The 19073-nt window shown below is 38.0% G+C and overlaps 1 protein-coding gene across 1 annotated transcript in view; it reads left to right on the top strand.

The window, feature by feature from the left end:
• Positions 1–7087: 7087 nt before the first annotated feature.
• Positions 7088–19073, top strand: part of TTC39A (tetratricopeptide repeat domain 39A) — a 46225-nt gene continuing 34239 nt past the window's right edge. Inside the window, exons 1-5 of the mRNA XM_026853697.1 lie at positions 7088–7191; positions 9311–9415; positions 16721–16852; positions 17004–17080; positions 17569–17636. Of these exons, the coding sequence (XP_026709498.1) occupies positions 7154–7191; positions 9311–9415; positions 16721–16852; positions 17004–17080; positions 17569–17636 (420 nt within the window). The 5' untranslated portion in view covers positions 7088–7153. The remainder of the gene's footprint in view (positions 7192–9310; positions 9416–16720; positions 16853–17003; positions 17081–17568; positions 17637–19073) is intronic.

Genomic DNA, 19073 nt, shown 5'->3' on the forward strand with positions numbered 1-19073 from the left:
AAAAAAAAAAAAAAAAAAAAAAAAAATATATATATATATATATATATATCAGGATTTTTGCTAATTCTTAGAAAAACATAATACTATTTCTAGAATACAGTTCTATTATTTCCTTATTGTAGTTCAGATTTTACTTAAAATGTGCCCCTAAACCCCCAATGAATCTCCTAGATGGTGTTTTCACAGCGTTGAGCTTGTGGTTTCTTAGGTTTCAGATATGTTATGGGAATAGGTTGAAATTATTAGCTCATAGTTGGAGGACATGATGGTCTAGTGGAGTGGTTGGAACTGAAAAGTGAATGCCAGATTTTTTGAGTAAGGGTGATGAAAAATGACCTCCCATTTTGCAGATCTTCAGCTTTTGTCTTCACTTTGATAATAAAAATTTTAGTCATCCTTTGTGGAGAAAGTTGTCAGGAGAGGGTCTGAGTGTTGGGATGGTCATTCAGATATACTTGATGTAATGGTTTGAATCTAGAATGCAAATAGAATGAAATACTGAACTTGCATGAAATTTTCTATTTCTTTCTCTTCAGCTCTAACTAAAGTTGTCACCCTGAACTGATGAAATCTTCTCCCTATGTCTGCATCAAACATTTTAATTTTGACCAGTCTGTGTTTCCCGTCAGAAAGGGAAAAAAAAATGCTAGAAAGATCCCAGACTGCTCTGATTCCAAGTTAAAAATCAGCCTTGCTTTTTGTTTGGTTGGGTTTTTTTATCCTTGCGTAGCTTACTTAGTTGTTTCTGCACTTTGCAACGGAGAGAATAGTAACTGTCTGCTTCTTGAATCCGTTGTGCCTGAGAATAACTCTTCAAAATGGTTTTAGAAATACTGAGTGTCAAGAAAACTTGTTATTAGTACTTCTTTTCTGTTCTTGAGTATTGATTCAATAGGCAGGTTCAAGAGTTATAAAAGGCATATTGAAGGGCTGTGCTTGACTTTTTATTTATTTGTAGAGAAAGTGGCATTGTTACAGGTCAAGGTACCTTGAAGTATGCTTTGCAGATGACTTCTGCAATATAAAGTCAGTCTGTCAGAAGCTTTCAGGGAATCATAATCTGAAATTTCATGTAAAACAATGATTAAATGCAAAGCAACAATTCCTTATTGGTTAAAGTATTTTGTGTGATTCTGATATTTTTTTTTGAGAACCTAAAGTACAGTTCAGCAATGGAATTGGGAAAAAAAAATCATGCTTTTGTTTGAAGTTACAGTAAAACATGTTAGAGAGTAACATTTTGAAAATGCTTTGCATAGATTTAATACAAAAAAAAAACCCAAATCAAACAAAACCAAATATCAAAATCCAAGAGACATTTCAGGTCAGATTAAGTACTGCAGGAAAATGCCTTTTGGGAAAGAAGTGTAAGCATACAAAAATACAAACCAGAGTTTACAAAAACCTGAAAATGCATAGGTTACTCTTTTGTGACCTGCCAGCCAGTCATTATTGTTGCTAGGTAGTGCAGAATCCAACCAAAAGGGAAAATTGTCCAAATTCTCACTGAATATTATTTCAGAAGTAATACAGACCCCTACCTTGATCTTGCAGTCCTTCAAAAGCAAATCTCACAGATTTTGTCTGGATTCTTACCATGAATGTGGCAGACATGAACTTGCATTTTGCTTAATGCTTTTTTTGTTTGTTTGCTGGGTACCTGGATGTGCTCAACACCATTGCAAGACAATGGTCTAGTGCAGCTCTTGTTGATTTTTCATTCTACTATGAACAGCATTAGACCTTTAAAAATCGAGAGTAACTGTGTCAGAAGTGTACGCTGACCAGAGGCAGTGAAACTGTAAGAAGTTAGAGGACTTTGAGAAAAAGCAAATGGGTATTGTAAATAAATGGATATTGTTTAAAGACCTTAAAACTCTTAAAAAACGAAAAGGCATGCTATAAATCACATCTGTCCTTCAGTGACAAAGATTGTAGAGCATCTGAATTTAAAAAGAAGAGCTGTTAAAACTTGCTAGGCATCAATACAGACTGATTTATGATGAAAATTTACTCATAATTGCAGCATTCCTGTAAATTTCTTTAATGCTGGATATATTTGGGGTTTTTTTAAATTTTGATCCTGTGTGAGAAAATTTTTCCTGTGTACATTCCAATGGGTTATTACAGTTCCGGGGTGCTTGGGTTGATAATTTGTAATTTGCCAGACTATATTGGTTTGGTTTGGTTTGGGTTTTTTTTCAGTCTCTCTGATGCAGGCAGTTCTACTGACTGGGAATAATCACCCACAATGGTGCACTTAGCTCTCCGTGAGCAGTCATGGCAGTGCAATACGGAAAGGAAAGGGAACTGCAAAAACGACATCAATACTCTTTATTTGTCTGAACAAACCTATCTTAATGAATTTATTGCATTGTTTGCCCATTCAAATACAGGATGAGAACATAATGCAACCCAGATCCTGCTTGGTTCAAGTTAAACAGCGGTGGGATCAAGGGCAAAACACAAGTCTACTGATTCCCTGGACTTTGTTCTGCTCACTTGACTGCTTTGCCACATCCCTTTGTTGTGTGAGCTTTTGCTGAAACAGAAGGGCTGAAGGTTTCAGCATCTTTAACAAAAGACCTTTGGCATTGCCGAGGCATCAACAACTTGGTGGTTTCAGAGCAGAGTTAACCTCAAAAATAAACCATGTCATACTCTGTGTACAACTTGAAATACTGACTAAGATCTCCTGAACTCCAGAATTTCATTGCTGTTGTGTCTCTATACAGAGTATTTGGAGAACATGATTATTGAAACCTCTCAATTGCTTTGTTATGAGAAGTAATGGTATTTCTGCAGCACCGAGGAATCTTAGTCACAGGCCAGGAACGTGTTCAAGAACACAGAGAGGTAAATGCTGAGGTATAACTAGCTTGGCACATAGAACAGGAAAGGATACGGTAGAATTCATTTTCTTGCATTAGTTTATTTGGTTTTGAATTATGAAGAAAATCCTGTATTGTCTAAAAACTGAGTAGTACACTACTTACTGGTTCTCCTTTTTGTGGTAATGAGAGAGCTGTTCATCCGAGATTATTTTTTGATCTCATGCTTTTGGAAATGTTTGCAGAAGAGGAAAAGAATTCTTCCCAAGTGATGTGCTTTTTGTTTTCTTTGAATGTAGAGATTTTTTTCAGTCTCGGGCTCAGAACATTTGTAACACATTGTTGTTCAAAGTAATCATTTAGAAAAGAAGTAGTCATCAATTTAGGAATAACCTGGCAAACTGAAAAGGCTCAAGGGACCAACCCCAGGTGTGTTCTGGTATCTTCTAATGTCTTTGTGATTATCCAGCATTATGAGAACAGAAAGTGATGTCATGGCAAGAATTTCTATATTCAGTGGTGATATTTTTGAAAACATATGATGAGAAGGACACCTGGGTGTCAGTGACAGTACCCACCACACATGGTGGCCTGTGTATCAGCAAGCCAGGTTATGTTCAAAGGTTGGCAGTGTCTTTAGATGTTTTTTTTGTTAAGAAATGAAATCCTAAAATTTGAAATGTGCTCAGGGATGTTCCTCACCACATCTGTGAATGGTTGAAGTGTTCGTGAAGTGTTAGCACTGATGGAGCTTTGGTAGCCTGAGTGGCACAGTGTTTGTAGGGAGCTGTATGGTTTTACTGCTTCTTCCTCTTTGGAAAAAATGAAGCTGCTTTGGGTGTGTGAGACTAATCTGTTCAGTTCCATTTCATACTCTGTAAAGAGGTTGTTTAAGAATTTAGTACTTTTTTTCTGACATGGCTAGAAGCAAGCCTCTTTAAATCTCTTTGTAAAAATAGAATGTAATGCTAATTGTTGTTTCTCTGTACGTACTGAGCTCTCCACCATTATAGTTGTAAGGTGTCCTGCCAGGTGTATTCACTATTGATGCAGGTAGCTTAAAAGAGCTGCAAAAATATGTATTGGTGCAGCCCAGTCTGTTCTACCAGTGCTGAGTGTTTGTGCTGCCTTAGCATTATCATGCAAAAATGGAAACTGTATGTTATGCAGAGAACCCTTGATATAAAGGGAGTAAAGGAGACCAAAACTCTGTATTGTCCAAATTGTTGAATATAAGAGCAAATACTTCAAAATTACTTAACAGGAAACTGAAATTATAGCCCTTCAGATAAACAGCTGTATTCACATCACCTTCCATGTAGTAAGGATGGGTGCTGAGTGGTTTCTGTTGTGTTACAGAAGCAATGTGTCAGTGAGACCGCAGGAGCAGAAGCCAGCTGTGCAGTATAGGTATAGCTGCTGCTCCAATCAACCCACAACCCAGGCTGGTATTCACTAGAGGAGCTTTGTTGATGTTTCTGAAGAAGATGAAAGCAGTGTCAGTCATTACTGAACCCAATTGTACTGGTGCTGTTCAAGCCCCTGAGATAGAAGGTCTCTAGTATGGTTACAAAGATTTTGCTGTGAAGTTTCTTTGGAATGGAAATACAATCTTTCCATTAGACGCTTTTCTCTGATCTTGCATCTCATTTGCTTTGTGTGCTTGGGACTAGCCTATATTTGGGATAACAGGATGTACTTCCAACTGCTCCCCACTCCAAGAGTCTCCTGATAATGAAGACAGTCAACTACTGAGTCACCAGTGTTTGGTCTTCTCTGTAGTGGTTTCTCATCAAGTACTGGTTTAGCTCAATTGTGCTTAAAACTCTCTATTTTGTTCTCTTCCTCCAAATGATGTTGCCCATGCACGCTACCTCAGCTGACTTATGCAGATAATGTAGATTTGGCAGAGAAATGTATCTATATTTTAGGATATGACTGATTTAACTTGCTTTCAGTGTTTCACAATACTGGAGGAGCTCTTGAATTACTATTAAAAGCATTACTATAAAGGCACAAACTTCAGATTTACCTTTTTTTGCAAAGTTCTGATAATTGTTACTAAGGTCAAATAAGTCAGTAGTTCAGGATTTTGCAGAATATAAGGTTCAAGATCCTTTTTATTGAAGAAGTCTATAAAAGCCAATGATAAATCATAAAGCATATGCGCTGCAAACTTATAGTAAGAAACCAGTCGACATCATGCACACAGTAAAATAAAATTATGCAGAAATATGGTAACTCCCATGCTTAAAAAAGCCTTGCTTCCTCCTCCTTTTGACCATGGAAGACATCATGATTCTTTACTTTTGAAAACGCTTTACTTTTAATTAATATTCAGAAATCTAATTTTGCTTAGTTCTACTTACTAATTTTGTTTGGTGTTGCTGTTGGCATAAAAAGGATTTGATATTTAAATTAAAAGGGCATTGCCTAGGATGTCACGAGTAATTGCACTTCCGACTAGAGACGATGGCGATGCAGTGGAGTAAGGAGATCAGGTCTTACCTGAAGTCACAGGATGCACTGTAATTATGATTTGTGAAGCACCCTCAGTCATGGTCCCTAGGGCAGAGAATGATGATTTCATAAATAATAAAATTACAGTGAGAACCATATGACTGTCCTTGCAAGACCTGCTGCCAAAAATCAAAAAAACAAGAAAGAAGATTCTAAAACCAAAGGGGAAATGGCCTAAATTTGGAAATATTTCACATCTTAATTTTTTACATTTGTTGTCTTTAGTTAAAAGAAAACATTGATACATGTGGGGAAAGACAGGTTGCGTGCTGAAGGTTGTCTGAGTGTATAATTGTTTCCAGAGAAGTGGTATTCAAATAAAAACCTGCCAACTCAAGTCTTGAAGAACTTGGCGGAAACAGCCAGAGTCTTCACCATACAGAACTTTAAAGACTGCTCGGAGAATACAGTACCAATTATAAATTGTATAAACAGCTAGTGAAAATGATGAATAACCTTTTCAAAGTAGCTCATGATCCTGCTGTGGAAGCACCTGGGTTAATTTAAAGTTGTAACCAGTAGTTATTCCCAACTGGGGAAAACCAACCCAGTAATAATGTCTTTTATCTCCTGCTGTGGCCCAGGTACATAGTGCTGTTACAAACGTGTAATGAAGTCATTAATGGGGCAGCCTGTGGATCTATTACAATAATTTTTATACCAAATGCAGCACAGGCTTTTCCTGTACAGGATGTCATAAAAATAACAAGATTTAATCAGGTATGTTAATGTCTTCAGAGTATCTTCCTGATATTACCCTTCACTTGTTTATCATTTTTGGATCTTCCTTCAGCAGTTAATGTCTTCATTATTGGTACTGCTTTGTGTAATTGAACAAATAAGAGCATGTATAGAAGAAAAGACCTGTGCAATTTTTAACAGTAGATGCTCTTGGACAAACTGACTTACCTAAGTAGACCGTAGCTGATCAACTTGTACAGTACAGCTGTTGTAATGAGAGAGATGACTGGTTTTGCAGCATGTAGCTACCCTTCTTATGTACAGGACCAGTAGTGCTGACACGCCAGCAAAGCAGTTTGGGAGTACACTAGTTTATTTTGGGCAGAATCAGCCAGATGAGCTCACTCCACTGATTAAATTGTTTATGCCAATTTACCTGATTTTGCATGGCATTAAAGAGATATTTTTACAAAGAACGTGTAAAGTCTCGCTACCTCTCAAAGTTACAGGAACCAACAAAAAGCAGCAGTTTGGCTGATGGATTGAAGCCTGTTTTCTGGAGAATCCTTACTGAGAAATACTTTCTTGTCTCTCTTGCCTGTTTCTTGCATTTGCAGCAATCAATGCCTCAATTCTCCTGAATGTCAGCTGGCCTCATTTGATTCTCCATTCTGGTTCATGGGTTTCCAATGTGGTCCACTGCTGCATGCAGTAATTTTTTGTTGCTTCAGATCCGTAATTACTGGGATATTTGACTTCTGCCTAATTTGTACCGAATGAAATATAGCTGATGCTGCCACAAATTTCAGACAAGTCTGTAGATCAAAAATAACGCTGGCAGCTGCCAGCACCTTCTACATTAGTAGCATTGAGTGATATATGAACTTCACGTGTCGTGGACTGGCTTCCAAATCACTCATTTGTAGTATGTTTTAAGTGAACTAGCGATGCTCGTAACTCTCATCGTATCATCCATAATGACCAATCAGGGAGTACAGTATCGCTGGCAGCAGGCGCTGCCCTACCCTGTGCTCGCAGTGTGACTGTCACTCCGAGCTGGTTAAGTAGCACCGAGTGCTGTTGCCTAGATGTTCATGCCTAAATGCTGAGTGGGCATACAAATGACTATGTCAGAAAACACAAGAGATTTGGCAGAAAGGTAAGTAGCAGTGCACAGCATTTTCCGTTTGACTTAAGAGGCAGTTCTGATCTTGCTGTTGAAAGCAGGAGAGAATCTGCAGCCCACTGAAGCATGACTAATCAGTTTGCTGAGACGCTTAGCACTCTCTAGTTAAAAAGTTTTTCTTCCCTGTTGTTAACAGCAACAAATGATGATTTGTGGCATTTTTGTAAGGTGTGTATGGTGTTCAGGTCTTGAGCCCTTTACTTGGGAGCTACATCAAATGTCAGGTTTCCTTGGAGCATGAGGAAGGTGTGCAACTTGTATTTCTGCTGCTGTGGGCAACCTGTATTTTGCTGCTGCTGGGGGTGGCACTCTGTTAATAATTCTTACTCCAGAGAAGATTGCAAGTAATTAGTGTATCTTATTTGTGTTTTGAGCTTCAATCGTGTTTTTTTCTTTGTCATCTTTCTGTTTCAAAGGAATATTTTGAAATGGTTTATTTGTATTAAATAGGGTAATTGTCCTGTATGACAAGAAAAAAGCAAACGAAAAACTCAGATAAAATGTTACTAGTTTAAATATTTTAAACCAGACAAGAATATGTTTTATGTGGTGTTAAATATGCTGTTTGATTCAGGGACACAGATTGTAAAAAGGCAGGTGAGCATTGTAATACATGTGAAAAATAATTGGCAAAGTTTTAATTATTACAGGAAGTAAGGCTCAGAATAGTTAGGTGGACATGATGTTGCATATTGTATGAGATGGATGCCAAGATTTGGTTAATCAATGTTTTCAAAGCACTTGGAGAGTCTCTCGGGTGCAAGAAGGATTTGCAGTGTATCTGAAGTGTGATGACTATGAACCGTGTCATATAATGCTTCTCTCAGATTTACAAACCTGTTTTTCATATATAAAATTATGCTCTTTTTTTCTTTGCAGTCATTATTCTTAAAAACAAACCACTGCTGCAGTCAGTGGTTATTGCTGATGATATCTGTTTGTTCTGTGCTACCTTGTCTTCTCATTAAGATGATACCAGGACTTTGCTTTCTGTTTTTCCTTTCAGCAGGCTATGTGTTGTCACATTTTTTAAGGAAGTAACATAGTTTTTAAGTCACAGACAGATCCCATCAGTTAGGGCTGTTCAGAGTCAGGAACACGATGAGGATTTGTTTGTATTTTTTGGGGGGAGCTTTTTTGTGCAGATTTATACACAAAATATTAGTGCAGTATAGCTCTTTGATCATTAGATGCAGATGTTTCAATTGTCCTAACACTGGCCAGGTGACCTTGACTTTGTTAGTTCAAGGCCTTACTGTTTCTTATGTGGATTTTTTGTCCAGCAATTCTGGTGGTGATGAAGTTGGGCCAAACTTACTCAGCTGCTCTGCATTATCCTGTTGCCAGTAACCCAAAGACCAGCTGAGAACCCTTGTGACAGGTCAGGCTGACATCTGAATGTTTTAAAGGAGAGAAATACAGCCAGAGTAAGCCACTAAGAATCTTCTGACTTTGAGATGCAGCAGTGTTTTTTTTGAGTGCAGTAGCACTTCTTAGGGACAGTGATGTTCCCAGGAGCATGCACAGCATGGAATTTTAACCCACTTGCAAATCTGTAGTGGTCTACTGGTCAGGAACAATACTGAACATGAGCTGAACTAAAGCAGATGTTCCAGTAGCAGTTGATATAATAATCTGATGCAGTTTGGCAATGTCTCATCCTTAAAGTGACAACATGATCATAATGTCACTAGCCTGTAGTGTTTGTCAGCCTTATACACCATCAGATATGCATTGTCACCCAGTGCTTTCTGCGTTCCTGATACCTGAGCTCATCAAATTTCCATGCTCCCACATGGTAACTTCTGCATGTCCAGGTTCTTTTTTACACTACATGCAGTTTATCTTATTTTCAGAAAGTATAAAACTTAAATTGCTTTCCATGTGTCACAGGGTAAGAGCATGGTTAAAAAAATCCAAATCCCACAAGCATAATGGAAGTAACTTTCATTTTTTGTAATCTCTAGAGATGGAGTAGCACATTGTACATGGGAATAAGGCTAGAACTGAAGAAGGGGGTTTCGAATGTAACAGTAATGCACAGATAGAAGGAGAACAGATGGCCTGAGTTTATTCTCTCTTCTTCTGGCAGGTCACCTACATCAGACCTCAACATGGCATTGCATGAGTGTATGGCAGCTCTGGATTTATTTCTTAACAACAAGTTCTCGGATGCTTTGGCTTCTTTACAAGCAAAGTAAGTTGATTAATTTTACTATTTTTCCTCTGTTTATTTTTCTTTGTTTACCATATCTCAGGACTAGACAGCTAGTTCTCCAAATAGCTCATAAGACTGCATGGTTTTGGTTCAGAAGGGGGCAGTAAGTTAATGTGATAAGTTCTGGGGAAGACAGAGTAAGTGTCTGAATAATAATAGTGTCAGAATAATAATACTTGGTGTAACTAAATAACAAGAGTGATCAAAGTTAACTACAAAAAGTACAGAATCATTGTCCAAAGAAGTAACCCCTTAGCTGTAGTACGGTATGTGGGATTTCCCATGTTTTTCTGCATACTGTGAGAAATTATAGTTTTGTGTCAAAATGAGCAACTGACCATGAATTGCCAGGTTTGAGACACATTACTTTAGGTCTGAATTTTTTGTTGTTGTTGTTTTGTAATAACCACTTGCAGAAACTTTCTCACAGCTTATTTTGCAATTCAGTGTTGTGGTCATGTACTCTGTTTCCTAATTATGTTGCAGCCCAGCATGTAATGAGTGGCCCAGCTGCAAGCAGCAGGGTCATAAAAGAGCTTCTAAAAATTGTTGTCTCTTTACAGTGTCTGTGATTTTTAATATCCTGTCCTGAAGTTATCTGCGCTCTTGCCTTGTTGAAGTCTGGTTAATTCACGGTTTTTTCCCCCAATTTGCTCCGTTTATTTTTAAGCCATCAGCAAAATACATCATGCCTTCTTTCAGGCCACTGGAATATGAAACAAGTAAAATTCATAGATAATGCAGTAGTGTGTGTTTGATAATGCATCAGGGGTAACTGTAGTGAACACTAGATATCTGCTTTGCTTGAGGTATCAGCCTCAGTCTTTGATGCCAGAATCTGTAGCTTAAGTACACTCTGTGAAAGACATTAATGATAAATTGTAGGCTCAGATGTATTAATAATACTGGTTTTATTCACAGCAGTGTTGCTTTGTGTCTATATATCATCAGAAGCTATCATAAAAATGGTAAGAAGAATAACTGTGTTTTCATTAAATACTGATAGTAAATCCCCAGTGCCCATCTGGAAATACTTACCCAGTGCTTAGCATAAAACAGGGAGGTATTTTATTGAAGGGGGTTTCCAAAACACTGCAAAAGCTAGGCTGTAGGTTGGGTTTTTTTCTATAAATCCATTTTTCTTCTATTGCATATGGTTTCCCTTCAGCTTTTATTGGGCCCTGCAAAATTCATGAGCAGATACTCTGTTTTTCTACCTGACATTATTCCACATTGAAAAACCATTTTGAAACTGAATTTTCATGTTAGCCTGTTGTTATGAGGAGGCCCTTATTCCTGTTGCATTTGGCAGTAAGGGGAATACAGACATAGGTTCTTTAAAAGTGTAATGCAGAAACAGGATGCTAAATTTCCCCACAGATGATATCCATTATGGACACATGCCATCTTTTTAGGGAATGACAAAAGCTGTAGAGTGGGCACATGTGGTAATACTGACTATTTTCTTTAGGAGTCTCAGTTCCTCACTGTTGCCTTTTAGCGTGCTGAGATTTGAAATTGGGTTTCACAGTCCATAAACATACTATCTTTGTTTAAATAAATACTTTTCAGTTTTTACATGCTTGTAAAGAATTTCGTATCTCAGATTTTGCAGCTTTACCACTTATGTTGTAGGACATACTCTGCTCTGTATTACATTATTGCAGATTCACTAAATTACTCACAGTTGGCTTGCACAATAAGTGTATTTTCAAGTGATTTGTACCATGTGTAACTGAGAGCAGATTTGGCAATGTATGAGAGTTAAAATTGGAAGATCTTTCCTAGCAGCTTGAAAATAAATATCTGAGGATAGTGTCTAGACTTGTGTTTGAGGTAAAGCTCTTTTTTTCCTGTTAGAAAAGCAAATCCATTATAAAGAAGAGATCTCATTTCATAAAAGAATTCATCTGGCATTTTTGCTTCATGTTACATAACTTTTCTTGTTTCTTCAGCTACCTTTTACGTTTTAGAGTCAGTTTTCATTATTATCATTAACAATCATCATACAGTAGTGGGCACCAATTATCTTGGGGTTTCTGCAGTAAATTTATTTCAGTTAATCTTTTATATGGATTATTCACACTAAGTCTAAGATCACTTAAGAAATCCCTTAAATTCAGTCACCAAACACAGCAGTGATTTTCAATATGTACCCTGCTAACTGTGACAGTGAGTAACACTGAAACTGTCTAGTCACTGGAGTGAGGAAAAAATCTCATCTTCCTTCTCAACTCCGATACATACAGTAAATTGATTAAAAGCTGACTAGATTTTAGCCCTCATGTAAATGCAAACAGATAATCATAAATTAAAGAGTTTTCTAGTGAGAATTTTCCCTTACCTTTCCCAGGACAAATGTTTAAGTTTTTTATAGTTATCCTGAAGAAAAGCATGACATAATCACCTGATGGTTTGCTGATGTCAGATCACTTGGAAGAATGGTAAATAATAAATTCATGACAGAGTAATCTGGATCATTGGATGAGCTGCAACACAGCTGTGTTACTGCTTGCAGTATTATAAAAACAATATGAGAATGATTCATTCTGGGCAGTTGATTTTATTCTGAAAATAGTCTCCAAAAGCATTTTGTGGAATGTTAATTCTAGAATTGACCGTGTTTGAAAGGTAAGTTCAGCCCTTTGACGTGGGAGTACCTCAGGTACCTGTGAAGAGATTGTGTTACTGCACTGCTAGTTACTTGTGAAACTCTTACTGAACAGTGTAGTTCTGTGGTATCTCTTTACTATCACTGGAAATTTTAATACAAGCCCAGTTTACAATGTTAAATATTATCTTGTATATTCTGATCTTTAAAAAGCCTTTTGTAGTGGCTGTCTTCATGGTGTGGTGAAATGTTCTTGCCTATGTAGAACAAAAGCAAACATGAGGTTGTTGAGTGGGGTGGAAGAGCTTTCTCTGGGAACTGATCTAACAAAGAAGGTGTGTGGTTGTCAGAGTGGTAAAAGAATAAGGGGAAGCACATGGAGGTAGCGTGAAACTCTAGACAGTGGTTGGATAAAGATGGTGCACAGCTCTACAGATAGCTCGAGTTAGCTATTTATTGTAAAGAATGTCAAAAACATGAAGAAGGACATTATATCTAGGTTTCTTTTTCTCTCTTTAAGCCTGGACTCCAAAGAACATAACTTCTGTAGTGTTTGTAAATAAATAAATTGCTGTCAAAACCTAACTTAATTATTGGTTTCACCTCCTAGCTGGAAAAACTTACTAGATTCTGAATTTTGGAGAATGGCTTAGATCAAAAAGGCTCAGGGGTTCTCTTGCTGAACTGCAACTTTTTGGCTTAGACCAGACTTAGACCATTCTGGCAGCTTGTGGTAACTAGGGAACCAGGTTGGTGGCTGATCAGAATGGTCTTTTCTAGTTGTGAACTTAATGCTAGTGGGGAGTTTACATAGAAAATAGGTTTTTATCAGAAAATATCGATTTCTCAAAGCAGAGAGTTTCTGTGGAGGCCCATGCAGTAGGTCTGGCGGGTGATTGATCATTGGGTGGAACTTCTGATCAAAGATGAGGAAAGCCTTCAGGCCCCGTGTGACCACATTCTCCTGATGCAGTTTTGCTTTGGGCCTTGATCTCTCTCTCTTGGGTACACCTGCATGAATTGACTGTTGGCTGGTCTGTGGAGGGTCTTTCTCACTCTGTGCTGTTGGATTTGTTTTACTTGTTAGAAGCATCTTGATACTAAATCAGGGCATGGATTTGAACTGGGGATTTCTGTAACCTGGTGACACATGTCCTGCCTTCTGGATTACTGTAAAAGGATCCACAAAAAAACGGGCACTGTGTTTTTCACCAAAATTACTAGCCCCTGGGTTAATTCTGAGGTCAAGCCAAGCTTTTTTCATGCTTCAGCTGGAGTGAAGAGCTGTCACCGTCCTCGCTTAGGTACTTGTTTTCAAGGAAGGGGCAGTGCTACAAGATGATAATGATTGTACCGTAGTTGGAGTACAGGCGTGTGGCATAACTCCCTGAGTGCCTAAAGATATTACTTATAATCCTCTTATTCAGCCATGTGATACCAACTACTGGGATAAGTCATTCATCAAAATATTAGTTGCATTTATGTCATAAAGGCTTGTTAATGTCAACCATGTTCTGGGGAAAGTGCTGCTGAGGAATCAAAAGATGGGAAAAAAAAGCTATCAAGTTTCATTCCGCATCCCTCAATATAAAATGCAGGCCTTGAAACTTCTGGCAATATGCCAGGATGTAACTGGCAACTTTAATTGTATGGTTAGTATAAATAGCATAGATAACTCTTACATTTGGTTGCATTTCTACCCGCCTCCCAGCCCTTGGAAAAAAAAGATTAAATTTGAGTGTTGATAAATACCAGTTGACTAATCATAAACATTAATTATTATCTCCTCTAAATATTAGAAGCAGAATAGATGAAACCATTGATTAGGGCAGGGTTGATTTAATATGTAGATGGAAATCCCTCTTCACTATGTATGTGTGAAGAGTATCAGTTTTTCTTTTAGTGAAGTGAATTTAATATTTATCTGCTTTAATTTTGAAAACAAATTTCTAAAATTTTGGAAAGGGACTATTTTAGTGCCTTCCCTGTGCTTTGAATTTGAACCTTTGGAAGGGTTTTATTTTAATAAATATGAGATAAAGTGTGTTTCTCTGCACCCACTGAGGCTGATGAGTAATCAAATGAACAGGAACACTTCATCAGGCTGGCATTTTATACTGTGTTCATTTATTTTTTCTACTTTACATTATCAGTCTACTGAAAGAATCATGATGTAGGAGGCAAAGACAGAGCTGCTCTGACTCCACTGGATTTTAAACTGATTTCTCTATTATCTGTCTGTTCTTCTTACTCACATTGGAGATGAAATGGACGTTAGCATAGTCTGGGGACTTATGGCAGTCGATTTCCCAAAATGCCTTTTGTGCTAGATTGGTTTAGATGTTGGTTAGACCAGCTTGTTAGGTAACCTGTGGATGTGATGAGGGCAACTAATAATTAAGGACAGCCACAATACACAGACTGCAGTGGGGCTTAAAGATGTACACTGCAAATTTCTTCAGTACAGCCAGTCTGCTCTGTGCTGTGTATATTGGAAAAAGTAGCCCTTTGTCATCAGTATGAACATTGACAAGGGAGGAACCAGTTATCTATGTAATGCTCTCTGCACCAGTGCTAGTATTATTTTAATCCCTAGAACTCAAAAAATATAAAGAAAGTCAGGATCGTATCATCGCTTGAATTTTTCTGTGGTGATTTTATTGCATAATGTCACTGAGAAGGGGTTACCTTAGATGTAGGCAAGGTTATTTTTTGGCTCTGGAAAACACTTAACCAAACATCAGGGACACCTGAGGATAATTAAGGGTGTTTTAATCCATTGAACCAAACAATGCATAAGAATGTATGAATTGTTAGAGAACTTAAAGGGATCCAAGTCACCACAGTGAGATATTAGATCACTGATTAATAGAGGATTGTCTTAAATTATCCTTAAAATTATCTTTCAGTTCAGTCCAGGTATCAAAGCCTGCAGAGGCAATTGTACTTCCAGGGGAGAAATTAAATGGATTGAGGTCTCTTGAAAGTTTGGCTTTTCCACTTAAAAGAGAACCACTGAATCAGAGTGGTTGAGGTTGGAAGGGACCTCTAGAGATCATGTGCTCAAGCAGAGCCACCTAGGCATGGTTGCCCAGGACCATGTCCAGGTGTCTTACAGACTGTACAAGATCTGGATACCCTGTGCCAGTGCTTGGTCACCCTGATAGTAAAAAAGTGTTTCTTGATGTTCAGACAGAGTTTCAGTGTTTCAGTTTGTGCCCATTGCCTCTGGTCCTGTCACTGGGCACCGTGAGAAGAGCCTGGCTCTGTCCCCTCTGCGTCCTCCCTTCAGGTATTTCTGTACATTATCGGAACTCCCTGAGCTTTCTCTTCTCCAGGCAGAACAGTCTTAGCTCTCTCAGCCTTTCCTCATAGAAGAGATGTTCCAGTCCCTTCATCATCCTCATTGGACTTTCTCGAGTATGTCCGTGTACCGAGGAGCCCAGAACTGGACACAGTACTCCAGGTGTGGCTTCACCAGTGCCGAGCAGCGGGGAAGGATCAACTCCCTCCACCTGCTGGCAGTATCTCTCCTCTTAATGCAGCCCATTAGCCCTATTTGCAGCAAGGGCACATTGCTAGCACACCACTTTCTCCTTGAAAGAAAAAGAAAACGAAGTGGCTCGTTTTGAGAAACAAACACCTGAAGTATGTGGATTGAGAATAGGTGTACTAAAGGTGGAGATTTTGTTAAAAGGATATCCTTGTTTGACTGGAAGTACTTTTGAATATTCCCTGACATATAGAACTGTCTGATTCATTCTAAAAGTGTAAACAATTGAAATAGCAACTGTTGCTCTTTAGCAGTATTTGCCTAAGTTGTGCTGTTTGTCAGGGGTGAATTAGCAAGGTCTACAGAGAGTTTCTGTGGCAGGAATTCATCTGAGCTTGCCCTTCAACATATTTCCCAAGTTGTCTTTATTGAACCTCTACGCCTGAAGATATTTTGATTCATTTGCAGAGGATTATACCAAACACAGGTACTTGCTGTAAACATGTGCAATATATGAACCCTTCTTCCTGCCAGAGGAAAGATGCTGGCAATGGCTGCATGTAGGAGTTAATTGTTTTCCTTGCACTAATGCCAAAGTTTTTGGCTTTCTGCAGAAGAGGCATCATCTGAAATCCCACAGAATAATATTAAAGTTGAACAGATTGGGCTGGAAGGTTGGCAGAAGGGGAGAGGAGGAAAAAGCTGTAATGTTTGATGTAGACTGGAATGCTTCTGGTGGGAAGATGTGATGGAAGAAGTTTGTGCTTTGACTACAGTCATAATATTGTGTTATTTATCTTCTTGAATCTATCCTGAGTAACTGTTCAAAATTAGAATAAAAATATCTGGATTTGTGTCATGTGTTGTAGTATTCATTATATACTCCATCCCTGAATGGTTAGCCACTTGGTTAATTCCTTGTGATTTATGTATTAGATACATAACTGGAACATTTTAGCACAGTTTTTGGAACTGGAGCTGTAGACATGAGTTCTTGTATAGATTTCAATCCATTAGTGTTTCTTGATTATTTTGCACGTCCTTTGTGTTTGATTCCTAGTTCATTTAGACCTTTTTCCCATCAGGCTGATACATTTCTGGAATTGGATTTGTATTTGTTTTTTAAAAGAAATAATATAATCAAATCAGCTGTGCTTTGCATCTTGTGGGTTTTTTTCAGAACTAAAGATAGTATGTATCATGCACTGACTTATGCCACCATATTGGAAATGCAAGCTATGATGACATTTGATCCTCAGGACATACTGAATGCAGGAAACACAATGAAGGAAGCTCAAGCCACCTGTCAAAAGTAAGTGTGGAGCAATTCAGTAAAGAAATTATGACAGAGGGTTGGTGAGCACTAGAGGTATGTTAGTGACTGTATGGGTGGCCAGATGAAAGATATCATTCTCTTTTTGTGATGCTTCATGTTCAGAATGACCAAACTGACTTTTCTGTAGATTCAGGAAGAAGTCTACAGTAGCTGATTCTATCAACAACCTTGTGCATAGACAAAGCCTTGAACACTTTACAGAAGGTAATGTTATCTCTAACATGCATGTTTTCCCTCTCTTCTTTTTTCTGCAGTTTGAATTGTGTAGAATTGTTCACCCAACATGTTTTTGCAGATTGTGAGGTCACTGATTTAACATTTGCTGGATCAGTGTTTTGGCAATTGCTGTGTCACCACAGCCAAAATCACTGGTTTTGTCGATTGCCAACTCTGCATTTCCAAAAATTTCTGGGTAAAGAAAAACCTACAAAAATATCAAAATGCCTAGAAAGATTCTAGATCCAGGAATTCCTGGAAAGCACCAGGGAAATTCCTGCAAAATTTCTATAAATTTGTGTCATTTGTCTTTGGAGTTACTTCAGTAGTCTAGAACTGAAATGCTACAGCAAATTTGGAAAATATTTTTCTCAGTTTGAGCTTTGTGATTTTATTCCTCTATTGATGGACTAAGTGTTTTTTAATTACTTTTCATCTGATTGATTTGATTTCTTCTCCTCTCCATGTGACACTAGAGGAAATCCATGCAGAAATTTGCTATGCTGAATGTTTACTTCAGAGAGCAGCACTCACATTCCTCCAGGTATGGATTCCAGCAGGGCTCTTTGGGGGGGGGGGAAAGCACACACCATACAGGTTTATTTTCTTAAAATTAATGTAATGGTAGAAGATTCTAGGTTGACCTAATAATGTAAGACTCTCATCTGGATTAAATCTGGAATTTGTCTGGACTATCTGCTGATGAGTTAGTAGAATGTTTTGTTATCTCTAAAAATGCTTATCTCTATACACATAGCACTGAGTCCCCCGTGCTGCACTTTTCCAGTCCCTTTTGGATGTGTGAAATGTCACTGCAGTAAGCACTGATTTTCAAATACTGTGTGTTGGGATATCAGATTAAAAAAAAAAATAAAAAAATGAAGAGATGTTCCTTGAAGCTGTACTATGCTGGAATGCAAACGAGGCTGGCGTTTGCTTTCCCAAGGCTGCTTTCTCACTTGTTTGTTCTTGAAAAGCTACTAGGGTCTGCAGAGCTATTAGGTTCCACACATGCTTTTTGCTTAAACAGTGCTGCCTGCCTTTAAAGGAAGGGGAGCTCTCCCTCTTTGAATTTTATCTGCCTGTACTAATGAATCTTGATTTGTTTGATGGATCAACGTTAGCAACACTTACTTGGGCTCCAGCTTGCAATTTAAATTGTTAATCATAGTTGAAGTAACTGATTCTTCTTCCTGATTTGGTTGTACTTGCTCTATGACAGTGGGCCTCTTCATCTTTGCAGAGGGGTTAATAAAAATTTACATTTGCAAAGGGCTTCTGCTTCTTGGTTCAGAGATGCTGGTAGAGACTGAAATGCAGGTGGTGATTTTATAGTGTTTGGGAATTGCCAGATGGCCTCTGATTTATATTGCTTATGATAGTTTATGAACTGTGTAACCCTTTTCAGTGATCTACCATGTCCCTCTGCTAGAAACTATTGCTTCATAGCAAAACCAGTAGTGGAGTAGCTGTTTCTGAAGGTTTTTAGACTGCTGATGATGGCGACTTTATGGTAAGATGATGGCCTTTGAAATTGCCAAGGTGTAGCTACTTGTTTCCATATTCCTTTGGAATGAGTAGCCTCTAGTACTGGGGACAGTTTGGGTGATATCTTGAAGTTATGGAAGCAAGTCTTTTCATAACTTCTCTGTTGTGGCTGTGAGAAAGCAGTGTTTTCATGCAGTGTCTCTTTTTTTTAAGCATCATTTTCACAGGTATCTGCTTTTAAAAACAGATACATGAGAGATTTAGGAGTAAAAAAATAATTTCTTGTCCTCTTCTGCATAAAGAATGTCTATTTGCTTCCTCTTCTATTCTGTGTTTAATTTTTCATGAACACATGAACAGGTTTTAAAAATTAAACAAAGGCACTTGGTTCCAACAGCTATTGAAGTGGGTTAGTTTTGATGCTTGATGTAAATGATCAAATCCAGGTGAAAATACATAGAAATTAGTCTCAGGATTTTTCAAGGGCTGGACT

Source organism: Athene cunicularia (assembly GCF_003259725.1).
Source record: "Athene cunicularia isolate RWA chromosome 8 unlocalized genomic scaffold, athCun1 chr8_part1, whole genome shotgun sequence".
NCBI classification, from domain to species: Eukaryota; Metazoa; Chordata; class Aves; order Strigiformes; family Strigidae; genus Athene; species Athene cunicularia.